This window comes from Patella vulgata, chromosome 5 (assembly GCF_932274485.2).
Source record: "Patella vulgata chromosome 5, xgPatVulg1.2, whole genome shotgun sequence".
NCBI lineage: Eukaryota > Metazoa > Mollusca > Gastropoda > Patellidae > Patella > Patella vulgata.
In genome coordinates, this window is record NC_065883.2 from 20999300 (window position 1) to 21019298 (window position 19999).

The 19999-nt window shown below is 38.6% G+C and overlaps 1 protein-coding gene and 1 long non-coding RNA gene across 2 annotated transcripts in view; one reads left to right on the forward strand and one right to left on the reverse strand.

The window, feature by feature from the left end:
- Nucleotides 1–786: 786 nt before the first annotated feature.
- Nucleotides 787–11869, forward strand: LOC126822212 (uncharacterized). The gene is made up of 7 exons (XR_007680723.1): nucleotides 787–938; nucleotides 1445–1565; nucleotides 2260–2314; nucleotides 3009–3102; nucleotides 3446–3583; nucleotides 4121–4305; nucleotides 11589–11869. It is a non-coding gene; the product is annotated as an uncharacterized LOC126822212 (long non-coding RNA).
- Nucleotides 11870–12907: 1038 nt separating this feature from the next.
- The window catches only part of LOC126822209 (uncharacterized), a 41961-nt gene continuing 34869 nt past the window's right edge, over nucleotides 12908–19999 (reverse strand). Inside the window, exon 5 of the mRNA XM_050550957.2 lies at nucleotides 12908–15197. Coding sequence (XP_050406914.1) covers nucleotides 15004–15197 — 194 coding nt within the window. The 3' untranslated portion in view covers nucleotides 12908–15003. The remainder of the gene's footprint in view (nucleotides 15198–19999) is intronic.

A 19999-nucleotide genomic window follows, 5' to 3' on the forward strand; every position in this document is an offset into this window, starting at 1 on the left:
AAACTAACAAACCGGTATTCCAGTAAACTTTGGTGTTGGGTTTGCTTTCTACGGCCGACTCTTATTTCGAATTCCATCTGTCAAGGGTTATTGACAATGTATACACGATCCTCGGGTTTTCGTCCCATCCGAAAGACTATACGTTGTTCCTCGCTAGGCCCTTCGTACTGCATCAGTGACAAGGGGCAATCAAGCCGGAAAAATTTGATGAACTTTCTCGACCAACACCGGGATCGAACACAGGACTTCTAGGTTAGCGAGCCAATTTCTTACAGACACCGTGGCTCTCAAAATAATATCTGCTCTAAGTAAGAACAACTTAAAATTATGTGGTTTGGCCTTAGAAGTTTGGAGACAAGCCACTCGCATATCTTTTATTATTTGAACGAGTGCCGCGGTGGTTCAGTGAGTAAAGCACTGGCTAACTAACCAGGGGATCCGGTGCTCGATCCCTTTGTTGGCTGAGAAAGTTCCCCGGAAGTGCATGGTATCCGCTTGACGTTTGTGTGGGACGGAGGACCTGACAACGACAGTGCCTAATCCTTCGGGTAGGACGAAAACTGAGGTACCTTGTACAAGCTGGGGATGCACGTAAAAGATTCATTGATAGTTGGAATTCGAAATAAAAGTGCGCCGCTGTCCGCGAAAACTTTCCTCTTAGCACACTGTAAAGCGTGTGTCCGTCTTTTTTCACCCAGTCGGAGCAGAAAAGTAGGACGTTAAACCCGGTTCATTTCACATAATTGAACACTGCTCTGACAAACGATAAACTTGTGTTTCAAATGCACGTGTAATAAATTTGACACGTGACATAAATGCGTGAGGGACAATTCAGTGAGTTGTGTTTACTTTAGAGGAAAAGGGAAGCTGGAAGGTGGTGATCTCTAACAACTGGAGGAAATAAGGACTGATCAGCATCACAATGTCAACACAACTAGGTATATACTTATTTTGTATGCTTTCATGTTCAAAACAAAAGGCAAAACAAATAGTGGCCACAAAGGATGTTATTGTTTTTATAAACAACACCTGATTCATGAAGGGGAATGGCCAGCTAATCCACAATAGCCTGAAAACATTTTGTTTAGTTTTGGTAATACCATTGATTAGCCATTAGGTGCGTGTTTATGGCATCAAGGGAAGGATTAGTCCGGGAATACCACACAGAAGTTTCTCAAGTTCCGAATTTACAAGTGCAGCTCAACCTGCCGACAAAAAGGTCCTCTACAATATATGACAAGAACACATTTAACCTATACATCTAAAAAGTGCCCTCCACCCCACCCCCAACACACATACACCTATACATTATGTACATACAGCAAGAATATTAATTTCAGCCTAATACATTTAAGTTCTGTTTCATTTCGAAAGAAATTTATGATTCTCTATTGAATTTCATATATTAAGGGTCACCCTCGCCTCTATAGTATAATGTTTATAGTTTTAGGTAATGAGAACGGTATAAGAATGGATACAGACTGTATAACTATCGATGATTGTAAAATATATCATAAATCAGATGATATCAATATGTCCTCTACCAGCTGGACACACCAATATATGTAAGTGAAGAATATTAATTATATTGTAAATTGTATTTATCTCCCTTCTTATACAGGCCCGGCGGAATAATTTGGCCTCAAGTACTTCTTTCTCCAGGTTATTGCACGCAAGTAATTCTGCGGTTAGATACAAAGCCTGATTTTAACATGGACGTGATACTTTTAGAACGTAGACTTTTAGAAGAAAACGATGCTATTCTCTATACTGATCCCTGGGTTGAGATACCCCCAGTTGCGAGGGTCACGATTATTTAACGGAACAGTCGATCTTTATTTCAAGCCCATCTCATTTCGGTTGTATCTTTGGCAGATTAGGTAATTGAATAATTCCCTGCTATCGGTTATGACCAGTTGAAATAAGCGGTTGCCATGCAAGGTACGCTCACATTTTGCAAGAAATGTATGGTGAAGAGAGGTAAAATCTTTGGATCCTTAACATATTTAAGTTTCCTCAGAATGGGACAACAATAATTGTAGCCCCTCTGTTATATACGCCAAAATTTGACCACGGCGGTATTTACAGATTTATGGAGGATAAGTCCCATTTTTGGTGAGACAGAAGTGACGTGAACAATAAATTATGGACTGCATTTTTGATTTCAATCATTACAACATCAATTAACGATTTAACGCATTCGGGGTTTCTATTATCTTGCCACCATTGTGATGTTTTATTTATATTTTTATGTTCCAGGCGTGATTATATAAAGAAGGGAAGTTCGTATCTAGAACAGATGAATAATAAACAGGTACATAATCCTACCCTACAAATATATATTAACGTGATCAAAAAAACATTCAACAACGTAATTATATTCCTTGAGTTGGGGTAAAGCAGCCCAACATGCCATTTCAAGACTTCCGTAGGTTTAACGTCCTACTTTTCTGCACCAACTGGGCTATTGATGACGGGTAAAAAACGAAAATAAGTATGTTATGAGGGAAATTATGCCTGGGTAGCAGTTGAATTCCAACTGTCAATGGATTTTTTACGTACGCTAACGTGTACAAAGGACCTCCGTTTTTCGTTCCTTCTCCGGCCCCTCCGTTCTACATACTGACATGGGGAAACATTGGAAAACCCGAGGAACCTCCTGGTTAGTGAGCTGTCGCCTAATCGCCGAGCCACGGTGGCGCCCCATTTCGAAACTTGTATTAAAGGACAATATTGGTGTCAGCCATTATCAGGTTAAACACGTTCCAAATATAATTTATCACAGAGATTATTGCTACGATAGATGCGTAACGAAGATTTGAAGAGACGAAAGCAAAAGGAAAACACGAGTTATCCTTCTATATTACTGACTATATAACAGATACGCGGGCGATTTTCTGCTTACTGATAATTTCTTGGAAGATCAAAAGATGTTATATATAAGATTATAGTTTATTATCATAGGATAAAATGTTCATATTATATAAGACTAGTTTATTGTGGTATAGGATAAAATGATGCTTTTGTTAAATGGACTGGTGAAAGATGTCAGATATTTAAAGAAAACTTCACCGCCAGCTGAAACTAAACTTGGTCTCACAGGTATGTTAAATTCATCTCTACTTGTAAAGGTAGATCTAGTATGTTTGTGGCGCAATATGTGATATTTACTGTTTCCATTTACCAATTTTGGATTCATTGTAGCCATCTTTAAGATAATAATATTTCTAGAAAGGACGTTACCCACATTTACCGAGGGTCAAGATTCGGTTGTTACAAATTTGCGCCTAGTCCTCGCTTACAGTCCCACCAATTCGCAAGTTTTGCACTCGTCTCTTCCGCCAATGACCTCTTAATCCACTTGCTCCAGACTAGTATCAGCTTTACAGTCCTACAGTTGACGTTAACGTCTATGCTGATATTCTGGTATATTGATTTGTTACAGATTGGAAGCCAAGCTCCGGGGCCGATTGTGAAATGATATCAAAAAAAGAGGAAGAAGATGAACTACCCGCAGTGTCGGACATATTACAAGTTTTAAAACTGACAGATGCTGTTGGTTGTGATGCTTCAAAATTTCTGGGTATGTTCTGTATTACTTGGACGGCAACGGCCCGTCGGTATTCTTCCCTCAAAACCTATATATTTGAATTGAATTTACTATGGGGGTTTGAGGCTACAGCCCAGGACCTCCGCCTTCTTGTGGCTCTCCAGAGCTTACGTGAAAAAGAATTTCATTTGTGAATGATAAATCAGTCTTAAATACTAAATTATCTGATGTAAAAAAAACAATTAGATTTGTAACAGGGGCTGTCCATGGATACACTTTTGGTATTTATGCGGATGCGTTTTCCACATTCAGGATATTTGCTTCAATCCAGCCCATACCTGGATATGTCCCTACTGGTCGTTCTTACCACCAGGCTTTTACAAACAAATCGAGATTTGATAATAGTTGGTTTAGCGGGAAAATTCAGATATGACAAATTTATGCTGCCTATTGAACTAATGCAGCTATCGCCCACCGGTTTGTGACTTTAGCTCCATGCACATACTGGAATTTTGCTAAAGAATAAACTCTTTTCAAAATATTAATTTGACAGTAATATTTTGTTTCCAGATTCTACCGATAAACTATTGATAGATTTAGGAGGAAAGATAAACTATGATATATTTGGTAGTGATGTAAACCATTATAAATATCTCGAGACCAGTGATGTATTAACTGATGAAGAGAAGATGAAGAAAATAAAGGCATTATTAGATGAAAAGTGCAATAACAGACTGATAATATCACACCATATGGTAAGATAATAATTATATAAAAACATTAAATTCAGTCTCTTAACCATGTAGTTCACAAGAAAGGTTTGTTTTAAAGGACAATATTCTAGAATAATAGGAACATATAGACCATACAGAATACAAAGTCATGGCAAAAACCATGTTGTTCCAAAAACGTATGGGGGTTGGATGGCCGAATTGTTAACACGTGTGCGCTGTATCATAAAATCTGTCATTGAGTCAGCTGGCGTGGTTTCGATTCCCCGGTTGTACGTGACAAGGGTAGGATCGCCTGTCCAAGCTCGTGGGTTTTCTCTGGGTGCCCCAGTTTCCTCCCACTGCTAAAGAACCCTACGCGCAAGCGAATTATTAAAATAAAATTAAACCATACGTTAGTCACGAAATGACTTAGTTTGTGTCGAGTGGACGTTAAACCCTATTTCTCCCTCTCTCCTCTCTCTCTCCTCTCTCTCTCTCTCTCTCTCTAGAATAATAGGAACATATAGAAAGAACATACTGAATACAAAGTCATGGCAAAACCATGTTCCAAAATAGTATGGGGGGTTGGATGGCTGTATCATAAGGTCTGTCATTGATAGGGTGACCCATGCACCTACAGAAATACAGTCAACCGCTGATAGTTCGAGACTACCACTGAAGCGTGCACATTCGCCGTGTCGAGTCCAACTTTCTGACAGTATGATACTATAAATAGCCATGGCACGTGCAATTCTCTACAAATCTATCAACTATTACAGCCGTAAAAAATTTATTGTTGACGATTTTGAATAGCAGTAAAATTAAGCTTCTTGGTTATTACAGCAGATTTAGAAATTACGTTCGTTTCATTTTTTAAATTGCTTTATCATTAACTGTACCGTTAAGAGCGGCATCTTTTGGTTTAGTACAAATAATATCTCTGAAGCACTCGGGTTAGACAGGAACATGATACTAGCAGTAGTTTCATTTTACTTTTACAAGCTTCTTAAAACAATTGTTTAGCTAGCTAACGTGCTCATTTCTAAATTCAATTTCTTGTTCTAGCTTTCTGTTATGTTTCGTAAATAAGTAGTCTTGATTATCCCGACCTGTCAATCAGCCCTAGAATGGTCGATAGACTGGTTAGGCGAGACAAGGGCACGTACCCTATCTTTTACTCAAGAGTGTCTGGATGTTATGGACGACACATGGAACCAGTTTTCAGTCTATTATTTATAGATGATTAATGATCATAGCTTATTAAGTACAACATGATCGTTTATTTAGTGACTATAATTGTGTGAAACTGATTTGAGGCTTGGCATATATATAAATATTGTGGCGAAATTGTCGAGATATATGGAGATATTTATTTATGGTGGGTCACCCTATCATTGAGTCAGCTGACGTGGTTTCGATTCCCCGGTTGTACGTGACAAGGAGTTGCGTAGCCTCTCCAACCTCGTGGATTTTCCCCGGGTCCTCCCGTATCCTCCCATTAGTCCATGTGGCAGACCTCTGATTTCGGAGTATCATTACCAATTTGATGAATAAATTCAACCATGATTTTCAGTTAGTCTGGTGCCCGAAGTGTTCAAATTTGGTTGATGGACTTCCGGGTCACTTTGCTAAATGCCATTTTGGCGGCCATCTTTAAAAATGGCCGCCGTTTTTTCATTGAAATTGAGCGCGTCAAGGAAACCTTCATAACTCTTTCACAGATTGACCTATTGATATGGAATATGGCTCAAAATGTTCGCAATAACATTCTACAGCTGCTGTTATATGACACATGTTGGTGAATGAATCATATATTTTCCAAATCAACAGATTATTCTGAAAAAAGCAACGTTTTGGCATTTTTTTTCAAGATTTATTTTAAAAGTTTACTACCAAATCATGTTCAGGGTAAATTTAGCCAAATTTTGTGTCTGGTCTTCTTAAGTTATTCATTTGGCATAAATAAATACGGTCAGTGACCCAGTCTGTACAGCTGCGGTGGCCGCAAACTCAACAAAAGTCTTGAGTAGACTGTCAATTTTAAAATGTTGAGCCTCGACGAGGTAGGGTACTAACCATGTGAACGTTTATTTAGGGTTGTCGCAATCACACCGATATTTGGGGACCGGTTGTTTCTGAAGAAAAATTTGTCACTGAAGACGATTTTGATAGTGTCACTTCTGTGACGTCATTTTCGGTTGAATCTGTCTGATTTCCAAAATGGTCGCCAAAATTTGACAAAAAATGAATTTCTTGTTAGGATGGATGAGTATCACGCAAGGTAAAACTTGTGACATATCATATATAGGGTTTCCGTAGTCATTGTACTTACAATTGATCTATAAAATTAGTTTTCCAAAATCCAAGATGGCGAAAATTCAAAATGGCAGTCAAAATTTGCCTAAAATGATCGATGCCTCGGATAATCGTCATTTTACAGTTTGATATGCCCTGTAATGCCGCTTAAGGGGTTTTCGATGTCACAAAACTTAAATACAGCATCTAAAAAAAGGATTTCCAAAATCCAAGATGGCTAAAATCCAAGAGTGCGGCAAGATTTTCCCTAAAATGAATGATTTTTCAGATAATCGTCATTTTTCTGTTTTGTACGGCTTGTAATATGCCATTTATGGGGTTTTCAGGATCACTAAACTTAAATATTACCTCAAAAAAAGATTTTGGATATCGTAGATTATTGCTTAAGAACAAAACGGGACAAGTGTCAGTCTTTCTCTTGGCTTGGCTTATTATAAAAATGTGTAGTAGTTTTTTAGGGGAGAATGGAATTAATTATACCAGATCTCGTAAATCAGAAAACAAGATTTAATAATATTCCAGCAAAACTGTAAGGAATTTTAATATATCTTTGCAAATATATCTAGTTGTTAAGAATTTATCTATTCTGTTTGTTCAGAAATTGGCCGAAATAGTGGCTCAGTGGGTAAGGCTCAACGAGGTCCGGAATTCGATCCCTGTGTCTGGACAAATTTTACCTCATTTCAGACTGTATGACGAATAGCCATCTTCATTGACCAAGTTAGAACAGTAGGACGTTAACCCACATTGCTTTTCATTTCTGGTCCACAAATGGTAATATGATAGATTTTTACTTTGAAGAGTCTGGCAACCTTTTGTGGTATCATCTAGAATCTAGCCAGATGGTATCATGGATTCATATTTGTCAATTGTGAAAGTGTAAAGTGTAAAATGTATTTCACAACAAGTTCTAAGTTTAAAAATGATAATTACAGAGATAATTTGAAATACATTTACCCAAAAGCATGGCTCACGATTTCCTCTTTGTTAATGTCACAACCATCCACCTCATTGGAATTACTGTGACAATCGCAACTACTGTTTTTCTTCAGCAATGGACACTAGCCAAAGTACAAGAAGAAACAGGAGATCTCGGCAGCGACAATGATGATATCCTTTTAATATCATAGGCCTGCCTAAAGCGAAAGAAGAAATTGGTCGACATTACTTTTGTGATGCCTAGTCGTTAATGCATTTCAAATTATCTTCGCAACGATTCTTTTTAAACTTTCAACTTGTTGTGAAATGGATCTGTGGATACGTTATCTAGACTATACCAAAAAAGTTGCCAGGCATAGAGTCTTTGATGAAAAACCGGTTCGGTTGTACCATATAACGAAAAAATGCGAAAAGTACCGAGATAAAAATCTGAAAAGTACCGAAAAATGCAGACAAAATACCGAAAAAACTTTTTTGATACTAATTACCGAAAAAATCCGAAAAACCCCAAATATCGAAAAATCAATAAATAACGAAAAAAACGACACTAATTACCGAAAAAACCCTAAGCCACACACAAAAATTGCTAGGTGGGTCAGACTAGACCATGCATAAAAATTGTTGGGAACTGTAGGTTACGCATTAAAATTGTTGACACTCTAGCTAGGTGGGTAATGGGTCAAGCAAGATCAGGCATAAATATAGTGGTACACTTTCAGTCAGGGGCGGATTGGGGCCGGGAACCGGTCCGGGGTCCCTTGTCGGAGCTACCCCTTTTAATGAACCCCAAATATGCGATTTGGTGGCATATCTGATTATAATCTATGTGAAATAATAAATCTCATAAATCGATTAATTTAGGCCAAAACCCCGACCTACAAGTAATTTACAACCATCAACCTGTGAAATTATCATATCGTCATATTATTAATTAACATATTATCATTGTATCGTCAAGAGTCAAGAGAATTTAACTGGTTTAAAAATGGGACTAGTTGAGAAAATTTTGACCATTTGATTAACCAGTTAGGAATATTGAATAAGTAGGAATATTTTCATTGTAAAATGTCCCATTTTCGTTGCCGGGAGCGCTAGTTGATTCCTCCTGTGATGGAATTCGGAATCCCCATTGCAGGATTCCGAATTCCGGCCCACACCCAGCACACCCGGCCCAGAAAGTCTATTATACCAGCCCATTCCAGACTCCAGTGATGGCCCGTTAAAGACACCGGCCACATCATCGTAGTTCCATGGCCGGTCCAATACCCCCACCACCATATAATGTTCAGCAGAAAAAGGTTTTTAGACGAATTGGACAAAATTATTTGCTATCAGTTGGCCATTGATCACAATATGTCCCGCATAAGACTAGTTGGGCATTGTAGGTGGGTCATGGGGTCAGGCATTTAGTAATTGAAGCATAATCAAATAACACACTATTTATGGATAACAAATTCTATAGTTTAATTCACTGCGACGTTTCAACAAGATTTCACAAGTCCTTACCAAGCATATAACATTAATAAACAAGCCAACAGTGAGGCTGATGACCCCGTCGAAATCCCTAAATAAATAGATGACCCATATTAAAATAATCGCACATTTATTTTTTTCAAAAGTATCGAGCAATCAAACTGATTATCAACTATACACTAAGTTTCATCACTCTCTATCAGATAGAATCAAAGTTATCTTGTCCCAAAGCATCGATCATTGAAATTGCTTAGCTCTGCTTAGCTTTAGCCCGAAATGTTAATTACTGAACTGAGACAAGACATTCAGCTAATGAACATTTACATCAAGTTTCAGCATTCTACCTTAATTAAAAGCATAATTATTGCGTTCCAAAGTCCTGACCAATCAAATTGCTTATCGCTCTTTAGCCTAAGCAGAAAATTCTCACGATCGAACTTAGTCAAGCTAATATCGCCCTCACTTCATTATAACCAAAGTTATCATGCCCCAAAGCATCAATCAATCAGATAGCTTATCTCTGCTTACCCTAAACAGACAATGTTCATCATCGAACTCCATCAAGGCATTCATTTAATGAACGCCTACACCCAGTTTGAACATTCTACCTCAATTAGAATGAGAGTTATTGTGTTCTAAAGTCTCGGCCAATCAAATTGCTTATCGTTCTGCTTACCCTAAGCAGAAAACTCTCATTATCGAACTTAGTCAAGGTATTGATGAAATGAAACTATACACCAAGTTTTATCACTCTCACTTAATTAGAACTAAAGTACTATCGTGTCCCAAAGCATCAACCAATCAAATTGCTTATCTCTGCTTACCCTAAGCAAAAAATTCTCATCTCCGTACTCCATCAAGGCATTTACCTAATAAACACCTACACCAAGTTTGAACATTCTTGCTCAATTAGAAAGAGACTTATTGTGTCCCAAAAAGTGTGACGGACGGACAGAAGAACCCATTTTAATAGTCATCTGCTTTCTTCGAAAGGCGGGGGACAATAAAATGAAAAGAATATGGCTATATATATACAAGAGCGGTGCTGACCCCCCAAAGGGATGCAAAGTCAGCTAGTATGGGCATTGTAGTGTCCCAAGCCGTTAGATAATCAAATGCACATATACAGGTATAAACTGTAATTGGTATAGATAAGCACAAGAACAAAAGATCAAACAATTATTCAAGCGGTATAATGAACCACGAGCAATAGGCCATAACAGTAAAAACATGATAACGACATGTAAAATCTTGTTGAAACGTCACAGTGAAATAAACTATAGTAATTGTTATCCACAAATAGTGTGTTATTTGCTTAAAAAGACATATTACAAGCTACATTAAACAGAAAATCGATCATTTTACGGAAATTCTGGCCGCCATTATGAATATTCACCATCTTGGATTTTTTTAAACACTCCGTGTCTTGGTTAATTTTAAGGTCAGTAATCCCTTTCAATTGGATATTACATGTAATATCAAACTGTGAAATAACTTTTATCTGACAAATTGGCCATTTGAGCAACTTTTGGCCGCCATTTTGAATTTATGCCATCTTGGATTTTGGACACTCATATTAGAGATTATTTTTTTATGATTAATGTTTCTGATATCTAGTAAATCACTTTAGTTGACCAAATAGATAATTTGGCTTATATGGGTCTGAACAAGATTTTTTTTAGTAAACTTATGAACAGACATCATGAAAAAAAACCCGAAAATATTGCTGTTTTCAGATTAGTCTTTTATTTTGAAACCGAAAGCATTTCTTAAACAACATGAGTCATATACCAGCAGATTTAGAATTGTATTATGAACATTTTGAGCCATTTTACATATCCATAGGTGAACCTGGTGAGGAGTTGTGGAGGTTTCCCTGACTTGCACTATTTCAAATAAAAAAATGGCGGCCATTTTTAAAGATGGCCGCCAAACTCACATTTGGCAAAGTGACCCGGATGTCCATCAACCAATTTTGGACACTTTAGACCTAAGGCTAACTGAAAATCATGGTTAAATTTATTCATCAAATTGGTAATGAAAATCTGTCTGTCACATGAACTACATTGCTAAAGATCCCTACGCGCAAGCTAATTATTGAAATAAGATTGACCCATATGTTAGTCCCGAAATGACCTACTTTGTGTCGAGTGGACGTAAAAAACCCCATGTCAGTCCCGAAATGATCAAGTTTGTGTCGCGTGGACGTTCATCTCTCTCTCTCTCTCTCTATCTATCTCTCTCTCTCTCTCTCTCTCTCTCAAACACTGAAGTCAAGATGGTATTTTTGTTAAATCGTCAAAATTGTATTGTAGACTAATTATGACATTTGCCACATTGCGTTATTGCAGAGATACTAGCTTTGTTAGTTTAGGTTATGCTCATAAGAAATAAGTTTATTTAGGCAAAACTTTTAAAACGTATAGTTTGCTGTGTATAGAAATCATACGTGGTATCTATGTTGGACTTCTATTCTTGTTTGAGATACTTTAGTAGGACCAGAAACAGTTGATATTTTCTGTTACGTATTCAGTATTCCGTGAAAGCCTCCAGTACCGCTTGTAGTTCATGGTTTCTTTTCTTATCTTTCTTTTCAGGACATGCCCACATCACCAGTGAAACGGTTTTCGCCAGTCTTGTTGGATATCAATACTCGGGTGTCCAGACCAACATTCGTTGAAAATCCCCTGCATAAAGTTGTTCTGGATAATCCAAAAACCTGGCTTACATTTGCCAACTAAATGGAATTAAAATTATTATATTTGCGTGAAATTGTAACTAAGTTAACCATATCTAATGTCAGTCAGTGCTGCTATTATTTTTGTGTTTCATTAAAAAAAATATTTTTACATCACGAAAAGTATAACTTTTTAAAACAGATGTGAAATGGGGTAATGTCTTACTTTTCAGCATCAACCCAGAGATTTAACGCATAATGCATTCTATTTCATCTTAGTCAGGTGCGACAAAATTTTAATCCATTCCAAATTTTATTCCGAAATGAAATGGGGTTTGTTAGCGTCCTACTTTTCTGCTCCAACTGGGTTAATGAAGACGGGCATACACCATGCAGTGTGCTATATTGCCTGGACAGCGACCCAACGGCCAACTCTTATTTCACATTCCAGAGGTTTTACCTTGTCCCTTGTCACGCCCTCCGCCCTGCACGCCAGACAGGGGGTGGGTGGGGGGAGGGGTACGCCGGAAAATCCCGATGAACACGGAACCTCTAGGAAAACGAGGCAAAGTCTTACCGAGACGCAATGATTACGTGCCAGGATAATCGTAAATATACAATCATTTCTTGCAATGTTGAATTATGAATGTGTATGGAACATGTTATCATGCGAGAATGATGTTTTCGCGGTCGCGTAAACTAACCGCCGGTCATTTCTATAAGACACAAATGATAATGTTGAACATTGAGATTGTATGGTGCTGACATGGAGAATAAAATGACAATTGTGACTTTCCAAAAGCTAGCAACAAAACTCCTACAGTTCTGTGGAAGAAGCAACGATATGCCATGTCTGACACCTGAACATCGATTGAGTACAAAATCCGTAGCCCGAAGGTTTGGATTCCACCAAGCCACCTTCATTCAGGTCGATCGTTTCAAGAAGATAAGGTCTGCTAGTGAACGCCGAGAAAGTTCATCGGGATTTTCCGACGTGGTTTCCCCATGTCAGTGGTGCTTGACATCTGAACGACTAGACAGCTGTCCTTTTCAGGCCCTCCGTCCTGCACCACTGACAAGGAGAAAACGCTAGCTTCGAGAATGTCGTTTCTTAAATAAGGTTAAATATCGCGATGGGCCGAATCTGAATTCTAACCACCAATAACCCACCGATAGCGATTACAGTTTCAGATCGCGAAATATTGGTCAACACAAGGCATATATACAACCGGCATATGTTCATGTTTTTATTCCTAGAAGCACAAGTTATAAGAAATAATACAATGAATTGTAAACATCGGAAATTGCATAATTGTAAATATATCAATATTTAATTCAACATGGCCCCAAATATATCTAGGACCCGTGTACAATAAGTACCTACAGATGAAATGAAAAGTAGTTCTCGGCACAGTATACCGAACTTCTTACATCTGTGGGTCGCCTTTTATATTAAGGAATTGGAATCGTATTTCTCAATGAATCTGGATTAATATTAATATGTGACAAATATTCGGATTCGCCATAATTAAACAATGACCATTACTTTCCGAAATAAGTTTATCAAAATAAATGGATGTGGATTTGGTATTCGTTAAACCATGTTCCTAATTTCACTCAGCAGACTCCCGTACCCTACATCTAGCCTCGGTTGTATGACGGTAAGGGATATGTCGCTACACCAATACAATTGTGATGCGGCTACCGGTATCAGGAAAACTTGCCGCTTTTAGAAAGAAGTTCGAAGAGTGTATGGAATTTTCATTGCAAAGCTTTCCTTTTATTAAATGAAATCGGATAAACTTGAAAGTACATAACAAACAATATATAATTTCGAGAGAGAAAACACTCTTCACAGGCGCCTTCATGGGCGCCGCCATTTGTAATCTGGGAACTTGAAAGTAGTTCAATGGCGGAATTTGTTATACAGCCGAGGTTACATGTAGGGCACCGGAGTCTGCCGACGTTTGCCGAGCGTTCCCAATTTCTGCTCGGTACTAAAAAGGGGAAGTAATCTTTGTAGGAAGGTAACCGTGAAATCGACGATAAAAATGGTTGTAGTCGCTGATGAAAAACAATATTATTGCACCCGTCGATTCAAAGGAATTTAGTTATTGCCATGTTTAGAATCTTTATTGTATTACGAAGGTATTTTTTATTGCTTGTGTAACCATGGGGTCCTTTTTCATCCAAAAATGAAATGACCGGAACTGTCTAAAGGTCAACAATAAACCAGGAACAAAGATATAAATTCTAGAATCGGAATAACAACTCTATATTAGGTTTCGTTGCTTTCAGACACATCCCACGTATGGAATACAACTCCTCCGCAATCATCATTGTTATAGGCCCAATGCCGGACAAGTTTAATAAGCCAACAATTCAATTATAATAAGTATAGTGTTGGTGAGAACCCAATCGTCAACCTTCAAAATAGCCACCAGGTTAGACATTTTGTTTTAACCATGTTTGATTATTAATGATTTAATGCACTGTACATTACCAACCCGGATCTTAATAAACATTAATTTGAAATATCGATTTTTCATTGTGACGTTTAAAACCGTTGCGTAACGCATGGCTGGACTGAAAATAATTTGCTTATAATTGAAACATGGATAGTAGAGTTAACGATTAAACATGAATATCATTTCAACACCATATTTTTTATATCCAAAATCTATTAGTGGATGATATTACTGTGCATGGAAAGCGGATGCTCGCGACAAATAAATCTCGCTATAAAGCTATTTCACTCTTCTCGACTTACTATCTGAAAATTGATTCGCTTGACCTCCATTAACCTATTCCACATATTATGACAAGATGTCATTGCGAAAAGAAATTTGGCAAGATTATAGTATAAGAATTCAATGAAAACATTCTAGCTCTCAAAAGAAAAAACATTACACTGTTTTAAGTGCGGAAGGAAAACATCCAAATGGTGCTCGGTACAATATGTAGTTAAAGCAGATTTAGTAACTAGAAGAAATGGCAAATTTGAAGACAAAAATTCATAATAAATTTGAAAAATATTATCGAAATATTCAAGCAACCATAAATATTTAAAGATATAATAAAAAGCTTATAACTGCTCAGCATCAACGTCAATTCCCACTCTTAACCCATTCCTCTTGTTCGAGTTCCGTCCAAGATAAGCAAACATTCCACAAACTTTTATAACCACATTGACCTTCATTCGATGTTGAAATTTTGAAAAGCGCCTTTCTCATGCCCGCAAAATCACACCTTTACATTGAGATATAACCCACCATTAAAATCTCCATCCACTGATCAAACAACGCCATATTATGTCATGCGTCGCACACTTCCTGTCAGGACGTTACCATTAGCGCCAGTATCCATAACGTCGTCATAGAGATGCTTGGAGTCGTTGCTAGGTTACAGCCATGTTCTCCACAGAAACACAGGTGCCCTTTGTGTGATCCGCGTTCTTTCATACAAACTAAGTTTATATGCATTTTCATCTGCATGTGCTTTGAACATGTTCTTGTATATCTTAACTCGCCTGAAAAATAAAACGCAGTTAATGGATAATTAGCCCACCAATACGATAGATTTAATGTTTCAATGAGTTTAGGCTTACTGTAAACACATCCCCAGGGTTTGGAATTTTTGTATTTAAGAGAAAGAATATAAATAAATGTCAATATTTATACTGCAGTGGGTCATACTTTATTCTTCAAATCACAACCCTTAGTAATAGACAGCTTACACCCAACTGGACTTTTCGGAAAAAGTAGCCGTGAAACAACAAGTATATTGGGGTCCTGGCTTTTGGGCGTAAAACAATTATATATGAGATAAGAAATGTTGCTGGGGCCTATTCGGGAATTTAAAAAAGGAGAAGGTGGGGAGACAACGTCAAGTTTGTCGTAAGATCCGATGAATTACCCGAGAATGTTATAAAATCACAAGCTCTGAGAATATTTCTGACTTTTTAGGTGCATACATAATTAGAGTGGACTGGGGGCTAACGGCGGCAATGCTTCGCACGTTTGTTTGTTCGACGTTATTTCCATGGATGTAGGAACAATAAAATACGGTCTGCGCGAGGTTTCCCCCGGGACATGCGCCTGCATTCACAAAATTAATAGAAAATGGCAGCTGCGGTAGTATATACGACCACCTGAAGGTTTGTGAAATGGTAACAGTGAAATAATGACTAGTTTCGGGTGAGAACTTTTCACTCATTTAGGATCCATTAGATATGAAATGAAATGAAATTTACGGAGGTTGTCATTCAATTATTTTTTTTTTTTTTACTGATTTCTGCAGTTACCTCCCACCCCACCCTCCCCGCGCCTCATACGCACTGGTCAACAAAAAATGTGGGCGTAAAAAATGGTGTACATGCGTAGTTTCATATTTGTTCTTTTGTAATACGTTCATCGTTAATGGTTGTTTAAAGTCGGGTTAATATGTCTGATTAATTTCACCTTGAAGTAATATTCTGATCGCCACTGGGTCATTAGGTCTGACATTAAGCTATTCTTGTAGACTAATGCGCGTCTCTGGTAATATACCATTAAAAATCAATATATTGTAAGGCCTACTAAAGCAGAGAAGATGTCGAGGTAATAAACATAGGATAATGCCGTCTACCTGTTGTATTAACGCGTAAGTTAATAAAAATGGCTAATTCATACAGATTTAATGTAACGATTTTAACCCACAAACATTCTATGGGCCATGGAATCATTCAGAAGCAAGAACATTGGTCATGACTCTAATGCTATAACACAGACTACAAGGAATGGCTCTTTGCTAATACATATTATAAGACAATGTAATCCCAGATTACACCAAAATAAATAAGACGTATACCAGTCTTCTGCTGAAGAAACACAAAGCTATATAGAAAGATAGGTGTAATGTTAGTATCCTATTCCAAATAGTACAAACCTACTACAAACATTAGTAATCAACCTCACAAGAAGAACCAGACGCAGTCATGGTAGCCAGAAACACTGACAGAAGACGTCACCTTAATATTGTACAACTTACACAAGGCGAGACCCTAGTCTAGTAATCCAAATACAAGATGTAACTGTAGTACAAAACCGACAAGATGTGACCCTAGTTTAGTACATGTACAACAGTACGACAAATGTGACCCTAGCCTCTTACAACAAACACAAGACGTGACCCTAGAAGCACAAGGTGTGACCATAGTCTAGTACAACAACCACAAGACGTGATCCTAGTCTAGTACAACAAACCCAAGATGTTACCCTAGCCTCGTACAACAAACACAAGACGTGACCCAAGTCTAGTACAACAAGCACAAGGTGTGGCCATAGTCCAGTATAATAAACACAAGACGTGTTCCTAGTCTAGTACAATAAACACAAGATGTGATCCTAGCACAACAAACATCCTGACCCAGTAGATCCACGAAGCAATCGTAGCCTACTGTACCAATCTCCATCATCGTTACTTCTGCTCCGTGTAGTCATGTAGCCGTGTCTGCGTAGTTTGCACTTGAGGATTGAATCTTGGTACAGATTGCTTAGTTTGCACTTGAGGAAAGAAAAACTACGGTACAAATTTCTACAGTATACAAAACAAAAGCCAAATACCCCCCCCCCCACACACACACAACTTTGAATGTGTCAAATGCACACCACGAGAAACAATTGGCATAAAAATTATTATAGCATAGTAAAACATAGGCGCTACCAAACCCTACTGCAACGACAGGCGGGATTCTTGTCTAGAAAACAAACACATAAAACGCTGAAAGCCCTTCTTCAAAAACAAATTTTAGCCTAGTAAAATGCACACAAGGCGCAGACCAAGGGGAGTGGTGCCCCCCCCCCCCACAATAATTTGCTGCAAGTTCCCCTTTTCAGGGTATTTGCACGCAAGTAAGTATTTTTGGTTAGATTTTATGGCGTAAGGGGAAGCGGCCTGGGTTTAACACTGACGCGAGACTTCTAGAGCGTAGAAAAAAAAACTTTTAGGGTTGAGCTCTAGAAGGTCTGATGGTTACAAAGTCGAACTCTTCCAAGCATTTTCGATCCTTAACACATATTACAGTTTAACTTTCATCTCATGAATCAGACAAAATTCTCGCCTCGGGAAGGTCCAAAAACTTCATTCATATTAAATTTCACCTTTGCGAAAAAGGGCTACTTTTATCTAAATCGGATAAAAGTTGTGACCTCGAGATGGTTCACAACTGAGTATTACATGCTTTTACACTATTTACGGAAAATGGGACGGCCATTTGACGGGATGTTTCAGTACGATTTCAGGAGAGAGAGAGAGAGAGAGGGAGAGAGAATGAGAGAGAGAGAGAGAAATGGGGTTTAACGTCCACTCGACACAACGCCAGCTGACTCAATGACAGGACTTATGATACAGTGTACACGTGCTAACCATTCAGCCATCCAACCCCCCATACTTTTTTGGAACATGGCTTTTGCCATGATTTTGTATTCAGTATGTGCTATATGCTCCTATTATTCGAGAGAGAGCGAGAGGGGGGGGGGGGGGGGGGTAAAGTCCACTCGACACAAACTAGGTCATTTCGGGACTAACGTATGGTTTAATTTTATTTCCATAATTCGCTTGCGCGTAGGGGTTTAGCAGTGGGAGGAAACCAGAAGACCCGGTGAAAACTCACGAAGTTGGACAGGCGACCCTACTCCTTGTCACGTACAACCGGGGATTCGAAACCACGCCAGTAGACTCAATGACAGACTTTATGATACAGCACGCACGTGCTAACCATTCAGCCACCCCCCCCCCCCCCCAACGATTTCAGGAAATTCGAACTCAATCATAATGATGATGTAACGGTGATATGTTTAAACGGTATTGAAAAAAAAGATATAAATTGTGATATTTCGTACACTCAGGGGCCATACTCCAGAAAGTTACGGTCCGATACGCGCCAATATCAAAGGTTCCAGATCTTTTGGATATAAGTTTCATCAAAATCGGATAAAAATTGTGATATTTCGTACACTCAGGGGCCATACTCCAGAAAGTTACGGTCCGATACGCGCCAATGGTGTAACGGTGATATATCTGAAAGATTTTTACAATCGAATAAAAATTGTGACCTCTAGGGGGTTCATGTGATTTGTCATACAATTAGAGAACCAGGAAGTGACGGTGTGATATGCGCCAATATCGAAAGGAACCGAGACCTTTAGGTTATAAACATACATTGTCGGATAAAAATTGTAACTGTAAAGTCTAGAGTGACCATAACCTGAATATTATTATGCATAAATCTTACTTGTTTTTATTGTCATTATCTAAGGACAAAAGAAATTCATTATTGGTTTTAAACGTAGGGTCACTAATTATGACTGCCGAAATTTGTTTTCGCTTGATTGCACCAAGACACACGAGTTTAACAACTTTGCAAGTTTTCGCATGAAACCCAAATCTAGGCCCTTTAAATTCCGGGGTTCTCGGTTTCAAAATGAGTTGCTCATGTAAACACTCAACGAGCCAAGTGATGCCACCTCTGAACGAAGACCAACGCAACAACGCTATCGGTTGGTTACAAGCAGGTGAATATCAGACAGATGTAGCCAACTACTAAATGTTTCCCAGAGTACCATTTCTCGCCTTTCGGGTAGGTACCGACAGCGAAGATCAACATGTGACCGCCCAAGCTCAGATCAAACGAGAGTGGCACCACTTGCCCTGGATCGTCACATCCGGTTACGTTATTTGCGCCAACGGTTCACAATAGCGACCTCTACTGCAGCAGCAATTCCTGGACGGCGTAGGATCTCAGACCAGACAGCCCATAGACGCGTACGTGAGACCGTATTACGAGCCAGACGTCCCGTTAGAGCTGTTCTTTTGAAATATGCTGACACCGTCGAATCTGACTTCAATGGGTTCAGACGCACAGGGTATGGTCACAGCAATGCTGGAGAACAGTTTGGTTCAGCGACGAGTCGCGGTTCCTGTTTCAACAAGGCGATGGTAAAGCGAGGGTATACCGACGACGAAATGTCACGATGCGTTTCTTTATTTGAAGAGTATATTTGTCTAGTTCAACAACACGAAACCACCACCAAGTATGTTTTAAAGGTAAGGGAGTTAAAAATGAATGAAAAGAATTATTAGTCAGAAATCGCCCAGAAAGCGCCTTCAAAGATCTAGACCCCAAGGGGCTTCCCGGCCCAGGTGGACCCTTGACCCTTGCCTACAGTCCTGGGATGGTACCCCCCCCCCCCCCAAACAAGAATTGCTTCCCTACTGGAAGAAACCGAGACGTATCTATTGCCTACAGCAAAAGACAAATATGTTCAGCCTAGTAAAATAACGCGTAATTAT